At 37.4% G+C, this 10545-nt stretch overlaps 1 protein-coding gene across 1 annotated transcript; it reads right to left on the minus strand.

Moving 5' to 3' along the window:
- Nucleotides 1–1171: 1171 nt before the first annotated feature.
- LOC136687249 (polymeric immunoglobulin receptor-like) lies at nucleotides 1172–7841 on the minus strand. The gene is made up of 6 exons (XM_066661579.1): nucleotides 7728–7841; nucleotides 6757–7059; nucleotides 6015–6353; nucleotides 5226–5324; nucleotides 5093–5124; nucleotides 1172–3893 (listed from the first exon to the last, which is right to left on the minus strand). The coding sequence occupies exons 1-6, from the start codon at nucleotides 7768–7770 to the stop codon at nucleotides 3726–3728; spliced, it is 984 nt and encodes a 327-aa protein (XP_066517676.1). The 5' UTR covers nucleotides 7771–7841; the 3' UTR covers nucleotides 1172–3725.
- Between the last annotated feature and the right edge of the window lie 2704 nt (nucleotides 7842–10545).

A 10545-nucleotide genomic window follows, 5' to 3' on the forward strand; every position in this document is an offset into this window, starting at 1 on the left:
ACCATTTTTGACCCTTTGGATATTTATTACCACACTTTTCCAAAAAGGACTAATATATACATTCCTAATAAGTCCATTTTGCCCAAAATGGCTTTTTATAGCACAAACATAAACCATGCAATGTATATTTGAAGTAATTCATGAAAAAAAAAATATGAAAAAACAAATTTCGATTCCAAAATAAAAATACTATGAAATACCACATGTGATCCTCTATTTAGACTTGAATAAATATCAGAATAAATATAATATAAACACTCACAACCTTTTCTGGTAAAGTTCTATAAATAAATCAACATATGTGGATCTCTGTTGATGTCTCAAGTGTCATCTATGTTGAAAAAAAAAACTGAGCGTCTACATTTTTTGGCATTTAGGAGTTAATTGGAAGCATATGTAAATTACATTAGGATCAAAAAACACATTTTTCTACTTTAAAGTGTCCTTAAAAAACCTATTTTAATGTATTCCAAGTATTTAGAAAGTAATAATCATGTAAACTTGGCAATTAGCTATTTTTCGGAAAGTCAGAAAGATAACTAGTGCCAAAAAGGTTAAACTTGCATTTTGTTTAACCTCTTTTCCCTCAGTTGAACAACCATTGTCTTCTGTCTTCTTGCTGTCTGGGCTATTCCCTTTATAGGGCACATAGGTGGTTGTAATATTTTTGCAGTTTGTCCAGTAGGAAATGGTGAACCCAATCTCACTCTGCAATGTTTTAGATGTGTGTTGTTTTGTACTGTGTAATTAAGACCTACTAATTGGCCTAGGAAGGGAGGGTGTTTGGTACCCTGTGTTGGACTGGCTAAAGGGTGTATTCCTGCCTTCTGTGGAGAGTCTGTGTCCACCACGACCCTGAATTGGATAAACGGTTACAAACAATGAATGAATGAATTCCTCTATTATTTACAAAACCTCTCATGGTGTTTACTCTGTACTAGTCTTTAATTCCATCAAAAGCTGCTCAGTGAATTTCATTACATTAAATAATTTACATAGAGCATACACTGTATGGCCAAATGTTTCTGAAATGATAGGTATTTATCTGGAGTTTGTCTATTTTTCAAAGTAATAAAATTCACTCTTCAATGACTGATTTACAACAGATGATAACATAACAATTAGTAAAATAATAATATAACAATAAATAATTCAGTTTTAACATGTTGTTTAATAATAATCCAGAAAAGTGAAATTATGTTAAAACAATGACAAAACATTTACCTGATAAACATAAGCACAAGTTCCTATTTATATGATAAAAAATGTACATTCCCAACAATAAAAAAATAATTGAAATCATTGAAAGCTACAATCTTGTCACAACACAGGACACCAGCAGTTCACAACACAAAACCTCTGTAATCATATAAATAAAAAATGTTTTTGAAATGAAACAATTTTTCACTTTAAAAAAATAAATGATGTTAAAATTGTAAGTAAATATCAGATGATGTTCAGATTCTATTAATACAATGAGATATATAGATGAATTATAATAATACAATGACAATATTAGATTTAGATTTATAGATCAGACATATAGATCAGATTTATAGATCGCTTTGCAGATGGCGAAGTTCACTGTACCATTTCTGATTAATTATAATCATACACAAGATAACCAACACTAAAATTTGCAGTGGCTGTTTATGATCCGATCAGGAACCAGCTATCCTAGCTACAGTAACTCGATGAGCCCAGCCCATGAGCACCATAATCACCTGCTCTATCACTAGCTCTTCACAGGGTCATCAGGTAGGGACCTCCTCTCATTAGTGTTTCGTTGAACTAAGCCCAAAACACCTCCAGAAGGCTCACTCTGAAGTCTGGCATCCCAGACCCACCCCCCTCCAAGCCAGCTTTACAGTCCTATCTTGCTCTTAACCATTCACAACTGTAAATCCACATTGGCCTCCCTGGTGACTAAGGCTGTACCTAGCCCCACAGGCACCATTAATGCATGCTCAGTGCCACCAGTTCCATGTGAACTTTACATCAACAAGAATCACAACAGGATCGATCCCCAAGTAATCTGTGCTTTCCTTATCCACAACCACTGACTAGACCTTTCAGCTGTTTCTGATAACTCCTTCACAGCTGCCCTCAGTTTCTGGCTCCTGATGCTGAACTGCACCTGCAGGGATCTGGCCAATTTGGCTACAAATCCCCTGACACCTATCTCCACAGGTCTTACATGTACCTGCCAACAGCATTCCTTCACCAAATCTGCATACTTCAGCGTCTTCCTTTGAATGCTTCACTACTGAATCTACTGAATCCTCAAATGGAACTAATAACTCTAACTATCCGTTTACTTTCAGAGTAGAGCACCATGTCTGGCCTCAGTGTAGTTAACACACCTGACACCAGTTAATCACTTGACCCATGGCCTGCTCTTCCATGTTGTTCTTGGCCAATCACATTCCTTAGCTCTAATGAGATCCTGGCTACCTGCAAGGCCACATTCGTATTCCACTTCTTTCCTGCTTTTGTGACTGGCACTGCTGCTTTTCCACTGAATCTTTCTATCCTGACAAAATCATCTCAGGACTCACCATTGCACATTTCAATTCCTTAACTAATCTTGTGAGTGGTAACTCCAGCACCCCTCTCTCGTGCCATGCCATGCTGCTTAAACACTGCGGCACCCATATTCACCCACTTCCTTATGGCCTTGTTCATAAACCTCTACTACAGTGATTTTAAACATCATAAACTGTCAATGGCCACCTAATACAAGCAGTAAGCCAAACTGCAGACACCACAATTTCAACTTACCTTGCAAACATTATCTATCAATACTATTAACAGCCTCCACCAGTTCAGCTTTTAGTCAACTTTTCTTGTATTATTTACAACATAAAACGTGCCTTGTATCATTTACAACATACAACTTGCCTTGTATCATTTAGCGCTGCATTATGCCATCTACCTAAACTGTTCACTGATCTCTCCAGTACTGTATGAATAATTTCTACTTCCATCAAAAAAAATTTCCCTGCACAAGCTTTCCTTTGACAATTGACAGACTTCTGGATTGCTTGGTTTAACTCTCAGCCTAGCCAAACTTAGATTATCATTTAGCATCTCCAGTATGCAAGGCACAATAGTTATTAGCATCGTCATGTCATCCATGTAATTGGGGGGGAGCTTCATTGAACCTCTCCCTGCCTATGACCCACTTAGAGGCTCTAATTATTACCTCCACTGCCATTGTAGTCATTGCCCCTGTTGTCAGCTGCTCTAAAATAAAGGTCTGGTCCTATGAGGTGGTTGAGCTCTAAATGAAATGGCACGTGAAGCTGAAAGAGGTGAAAGAGAAGATCAATGAATGGTGTGACTGTACACAAAACACCAACATCAAATCCTCCACTGGATTTGGAGCTCAAGGTAGCAGTAGGATCAGAGGCAACAGAGTTTAGACTGTGGTGCACTGAATCTGATTGGTTGTTGTTTTGCTTTAGACTCTGGTAGACTAAACCTGATTGGTTGGTGTCGGGGTTTAGACTCTGTTAAATGGGATCTTATTGGCTGGTTTTGGAGTTTACACTTTGACAGATTGAATATTATTGGTTGGAGTTGGAGTTTAGACACTCGTAGACTGAAACTGATTGGATGACGTTGAGGTTTAGACTCTGGTAGACTGAATTTGATTGGTTGGTGTTGGGGTTTAGAGTCTGGTAGATGGGATCTCATTGGTTGGTGTTGGGGGGGGTTAGACTTCAGTAGACTGAATCTGATTGGTTGGTGTTGGGCATTAGACTCTCATAGACTGAATCTGATTGGTTGGTGCTGGGGGTTAGACTCTCGTAGACTGAATCTGATTGGTTGGTGTTTTCTCTTGATTGAAGAGGGATCGAAGCTGAATCATTTGCTTTTTTATCTTTAGTCTGAAACAAAGACAAGTTAGATTTTAACAATAAAATATAGTAAATATCAGAAATGACCAGTATATACCTTAGGTATTTTTTTCCCATAGCCAAGGGAATTATTTAAGTGTGTTTCATAAAACTCCTCAGACGTTTCACTTAACTACGAGAGAACGGTAAGGGATTTACTGCAGTGATTGAGGTTTTGTTGCAGTAAAGTTCCGCTGTTTCCATGACAATGACTTATCAACAACTACACACAAATTCATTGAACACAGTTGTATAAGAGTTTCCTTTGCAGATGTTTTAAATAACCAAAATGGAAAATAATGGAGAAAACCAGACATGAAAATAAAACTGGATTGAGGAGGAAAAGTGTATTCTCTTGGAAGAGTACAGTAAATGAAAGGAAATTTTGAAGAGCAAATTCAATCAAACAGTATCTGCAGGGAAAAGAAAAAATGTTGCAAGAAATTAAGGATTTTTTGAGGTGGAATTTTTTCATGTAGCTTTCAAAATATAATGGTTTTAAGGATTAATTGAAGTGATAATTTATTTAATGTGGAAATCTACATAAAACAGCAGTTTTTAAAGTGGATTTCTTAAGGGAAATTGTCATAACCCCTTAAATGTTCCCTCACATAATCCATACAAAACTGTTGCATGAAATTCCTTAAATGATAATTCGCTTAGTATTATTTAAGGGACGCAAAACCTCACCTTAACACACAGAAGACGGAGAACTTTTTTTTAAAGTTTTTTTGAAGATGATCGTGCATTTAGAGATAATTCCACTAGACTGTCTGAGTGATGAAAATTTATTTAGAGAGTACAGATTTCATTTATTGTTGTTATTATTATTATTATTATTATTATTATTATTATTATTGTTGTTATATAATAACAACTAAAAGGAGAGAGTTCATGAATTTGGCTTGTCACATATTGCTGACATTAGTGCAACATTAACTTATAAACTGCTTAATAGTGATGAGATTAAATTGGTAAAATACTTAATCCTATTAATAATTAATCCTACCCATTTTAAAAAGACTGCCAATATATTTAGACCACCACATAAAAATTCCACCTTAAAAACGAATTTTTTTCTGTAACACACTTCATTTTAAGGTAGGCTTAAGGGAAATCTTAAGGTAAATTTTTCACATGAGGTGTTTTAAGCAGCTGGCCACTTTGTTACTTTGTTACTTTGCACTCACCTCTCTGGAAGTTCTTATCATTGTCTCTGAAGCTGTTGATAAACACAAAGTAAACAATGAATATTGAATATATTTTTTAAGAATACAATATAAAATACAAACTGACACTGCATTTCCATGCAGCACTGTTTACCTTTGCACTTTATTTTGCAGTAGATGGCTGTAATCAGAGCAACAGCGAACAGGAAAAAAACAGCACCAACAGAGGAGTACACAACCAGACCTGAAACACCTTTAAAAGCACACACACATTTGTCTTTGTGTTTCTCAATTTAAGAGTTAGGGATATTCCTCCAATTAGCAACAGAGTCACACACAGGAACAATGACAGAAACACCTTGAGCTTAGAGAAAGACAAGACAAACTCAGGATTACAGACACATCAAAAAACCTTAGATTAATTATAAAATGATTGAATATCATTGGTGAAGTGTGTAATACATGTATGACAACACTGACCAATTGGATTCACCTTGCTTCTCCGGGCCGCCACAGAGCCAGGAAGAATCCACAAAGCACTGCACTGACCACTTTGGACAAGACACTAGGAAAAAACCTTAGGGCAATGTCATGGGTTTTGCTGTGGCCAGATTTAAGGGTCTCTGAGACAAGAATTTGCCATTTAAATGATAAAAGAGTTTCTAAATGTTGTACAATTTTTGTTAAAAAAATACACTACCAGGCTGAAGTATAAATAATGAATATACTTATAACACAACTTGAATTATTTAGGGTTTGCTTACCCTTTAAAAGCAAAAGAGTAGAGGGTTTGTTTTTAGAGTTTAAAGACCCTGTATTGCTGACTCCTTTGAATCTCCTTTGATTTCTGGTTGAATATATGCCTTATTTTCCTTCCTTCATGGCTCAGACCTCAGGTTTGATAAGAATGAGATTTCTTAGTGTAAATAATAAAAGATCTCACCAGTGACCTGTAGCTGAAATTCTCTGAAGTAGGAATAGTAAGTAACAAACTTGATTTTCTTCTTTGCTCCACAGCTGTAAACCACTCCGTCTTCTTTTCTCACATCACTGAGCTCCACTCTGAAAACTTTAGATCTTCTGTCGTCAAAGATGGAGAATCTGCCATACTGTTCTTTCTGTGAATCTTTTTCAGTGTAAATGAGTGGTGTAAAATTAATCAGATCTTTGAAGCTGATTAATCTCTTCCTGCTGACTGTAAACTCTGGTGGATAGTTACAGCTCATAGTGAATGTGTCTCCCAGAAAAACGGTCTTTCTTTCTTTCCTCCCAAAAGAAGCATCTGTCAAATAAATGAAGAGACACACACAGTTGCATCATTAGTGTTTCAGCCTGAGAGCGACGCCTCTTCATAGTTTACACATGAAGACAGCTCCAAACGTTTGTAGACACCTCTCTTTCTACACTTTCTACTACAGATAGGGAGGAGGTGTTCAGGGGAACATTATTTAATGTGGTGTTTGTAATCATAAACTTAAACATACATTTATTGTCAGTGCAGAACATGCAATACACCTGTGGTGCAGTGGAAACACACACACACACACACACCACGAGTGTAGAATATATGCCACAACAGAGTGTTTCCTCGTAGTAAAAAAACTGTTGGACAAGATGGTGTCTACAACCACTTGAGACTATATTTTGTGTGTAATACTTTTAACAGCTTAATGAAACCTTCTCACCTGTTATAACTGACAGTTGAATGTCTGCACTCTTTTCCTCTCCAACTGTAAATCTGTAAAACCCAGAGTCCTGTGGGGTCAGATGTCTGATTAAAAACAGAAACCTCCCATCTGCATTTGAATACATCCTTAGTCTTCCTTCACTGACACTGCTGCTTCTCGTCTGATCCGTCATTAGATTAACACAGCCACCCTTTTCCACTCTGCACACAGACCTCGTTCTGTTTGTATCCCACTGGAGATCAGACAGTATGAGAATACTTCCTCCTGAATATCCGATCACATCACAGTCACACCCTGGGCCTGAACATCACAACAGAAACAGTACTGTAAACAACGATGAACACACGCAGAACCAGCATAATTCACTCAAAGCACAGGCAGACACTAGTAGTTTCCTTGTTACAAATACAATGTTAGCATTGAGGTATATTTAATCATAAGGCCTTAAGCACAGTATTAAGGAATGTTCACTGTTTTATATGTTCAGACATATTCTCTGTGTCTGTGCTCCACAGAGAAAAATGTTTAGGATAAGCTGTCAGTGAGGGTAGGAGACTATAAATTTGAAAGATTCCTTTCCATCACCTGTCTTCATACCACAGCAAAGTTAACAACAGCATAAAACAACAGCGTGCATAGCATCTGAAATAATATGTTTTTTTTTAAAGTAAAACAAACAAATACGTCATTGGCTGCATGCTAGGAAGAAGGGTATTGCTGTAGTCCACAACACTTTCTTACCGTATGATCAAAAATCAAATTAGGGTCTTTCTTCACACTTTAACTGGAGCATATGGAAACGGTTAGGAGCACATGCCCACTGTTAGCTTGCAGGTGGGAGATACAAGCTCATGCAAGAACTGTGCTTGCACACAACTTGAAAATAACAGGGATTACATGTTTAATATTAAATTATGTACAATATACAAACTCTCATAATAACAGTGATTAGAAATAAAATATCTGACCTGAGATCATGTGGAGGACAAGAATGATGAAGAAGCGCTTCATCCTGAACTGAAGAATCGGTTTTTTTTCCTTCTCTGCTCTTATGTGGCTATATCTACTTTGACAGTTTTCTTCCTGTGGTTATTTCTGTTTCTGCGCCCACACTGTTGAGACACTGATATCTGAGTTCACTTCCCTTCACAAGTGAATATAATTTAGTGGAAAGTCAAACTTATCACAAAGCTCCTCCCCCAGGACCACTGTCCAATTAAAGTAAAGAGAAAGAGCTCTTGACGTGTCGCTCAGATCCTGCAGTGCCCCAAATAATGAACTGACCACAGTCCTAGGTTTAATCATGAGAAATGTGTCCATGCATTAAAACAGGACTAAAAGTTCAGTCCTCTCATGTGTTCATCTCAGACCTTCCTCCTGACCAGCCATTCTGTTCTTTTTGTGAATTCTGTGAATGCTTCTGCAAAATTGAGGGAACACTTGTTTAAGTTCTGACAGCATGATATAATCGTCTAAACAGACAGTGTTGTTGATAACTCTGCGAGATTTTATCCTAAAAAAAATACAACATACCTCGGAAACCTTGAAGGGTCTACTTTCCAACTATATATAGGATGAAACGATATATATATATTTATATTCTTGTGAGAGAAGCGTAAACAACAACCGGCACATTTTTGAGGCACAAGCTTTTTGTTCCGCCCATAGACGCGTTCTGCCATTCATATGTTAACACTATGGTAATTCGGCAGCTGCTAGTGGAGGATCATTGGCTGATAATTTGCATGAAAACGCCCATTCGCTTCTTACAAACACAGAGCACATGTCGCGGAATTATTTTCGTGGAGCTTCGTCATGTCGCACTCACGGAAACTGCGGAGGCACTGCGGAGGAGAGCTTTGTTCTGGAAAATGAAGAGGATTTCAGCTAATCTGACGAAAGCGGGGAGGACAGTGACGAAGAAAGATTTATTTTGAGAAGCGGATTGATCCGAAGGAGGATTTTTGTGAAGGGTAAGTGAAATATTTCCTTTCAAATGAAACAAACCCACGCTTCGCGCTTACTGTGTACACTCCGCGAATTCCGGGTAAATTAAAATAAAGAATAAATAAAGAATAAATTAAATAAGTATTACACTGAATGCTGCTGTTGTGTAAACGGGACATTCAAGTGTAGCCTGTTGCTAATCTGAGTGTGCATGCTGAGAGTGCTAACATTAGCATGCGAGGCTCCAGTACCATAAGTGTGGCTTATGGCTGTATATGTTTAGCCTAGTGTGGTAATGTCATGTGTAAATGGCCTGTGTGAATGTAATAGTGTCATCCTATGTAGCTTGTTATGCTATGTACTGCTATACATAGGTCATATGTAAGTACTGTATTTGAAATACAAGTAATTAGTAGTGACTGTTGGCATGTATAGCTAATCTTTGTAACTGCTCAGAAGACAGTTGCTCACATTTCTTATTATTTTTCTTTCAGAAATGTGGAAAATACTCCACCTCCAAGCAAAAGACAACACCTGCAACCACCAACGTGTAAACACATGGTCCTTCCACATCTGCTCTGTAAGTTTAGCATTTTGCATTTGGTGTGCAAAAACCCCATGGAAGTGTGAACAGTGTGATGTCTACCTTTGCGTGCAACCAGACAGAAACTGTTTTAGAGACTGGCATCTTTTGTTGAACTGACTCAAACATATATACACACACAAGGATATACAGTATGACTATCTTTAGTATATTATCACTATCTTTACATGTGAACACATTTTTCATTTATTTTAATTCATGCCAGTTATTTATTTTTTGTTTTTATTGCTTGTTTAGTTCTCTTTTTTTGCAATAAACTGCAATAAACTGTGATCATCTGCCTCTGGTCTCTTCTCTTTTGACAGCTGTGGCGGTGACAGCTAATGGGCCGTTCATTAGGCAGTGGGGTGGGGACCTCGCACCTCGGTTTTCGCACCTATCTTCATGCATATGCAATGTAGGAGCCAGTGACTGAGAAAAACAGAGTGTCACCTCACATTTGTTATGCCCTAAGTATAAAATTACATACAATTTATGAAAAGTAGAATCAGCAGTGTGTTGCCAAGACCCGTGTTCACAAAGTTTTGACCTCAAAGGTCCCGGTGAGAAATGTTTAGAATGTGTTTTTTCACAGTATATCAGCACTTCTGAAAATAGGTTTTTGGAAAGTCTAAGTTTAGAGTAAATTTAATCATATAGATGTATGACACATTGTTGTTGCAGAGATAGTTCTGAAAAATGCATGTGTAACACTTTGAGAAAAAATCATTTCAGATGCGTACAATTTGTAAAAAAATCAAGGCATGTCAGACTACACCAGAGTGTCAGAAAACCCCTCAGACTCCAGGGGGTTAAAGTAAAGAGAACGAGCTCTTGACGTGTCGCTCAATTCCTGCAGTGCCCCGAATAATGAACTGACCACAGTCCTGGGTTTAGCACTAGAACTACCAAACCGCTGCCATTTGGCAATTATACCCTTAAATCCCAAAGAACTGCCATTTGGCAGGTGTGAACAGCTCTTCTCACCTCCAGTGTTATGTAAATGAGGCCTTTACATTTGAAAGGAGACACTCTACTGCACTCCACACTCTTCTCTGCAGCAAGTTGGTGAACCCCCACCCACCAAAAAAGTCAACATTACCAGACATTTAGATTCAAGGTAGTTTTATTGGTATATGAACAGGAAATAAATATTTTGCTTGGTTTCCCTGTACAATGAAATAGTAATAAAGGAAGTAATAAACAATAAAATAAGCATGCAACACTATGTTTACAAAAGTATTCATAAATAGAAA

The sequence above is a fragment of the Hoplias malabaricus genome, chromosome 2, assembly GCF_029633855.1.
Source record: "Hoplias malabaricus isolate fHopMal1 chromosome 2, fHopMal1.hap1, whole genome shotgun sequence".
Taxonomy (NCBI): domain Eukaryota; kingdom Metazoa; phylum Chordata; class Actinopteri; order Characiformes; family Erythrinidae; genus Hoplias; species Hoplias malabaricus.

Excerpts from the sequence above, each read along its gene's own strand:
- LOC136687249 (XM_066661579.1), bottom strand. The coding sequence starts at position 7,770 with ATGAAGCGCTTCTTCATCATTCTTGTCCTCCACATGATCTCAG. Across the intron at positions 7,060-7,727 it reads TGTCCTCCACATGATCTCAG|GCCCAGGGTGTGACTGTGAT; the intron begins GTCAGATATTTT and ends TGTGATGTTCAG. Across the intron at positions 5,125-5,225 it reads CTGCAAAATAAAGTGCAAAG|CTTCAGAGACAATGATAAGA; the intron begins GTAAACAGTGCT and ends GTTTATCAACAG.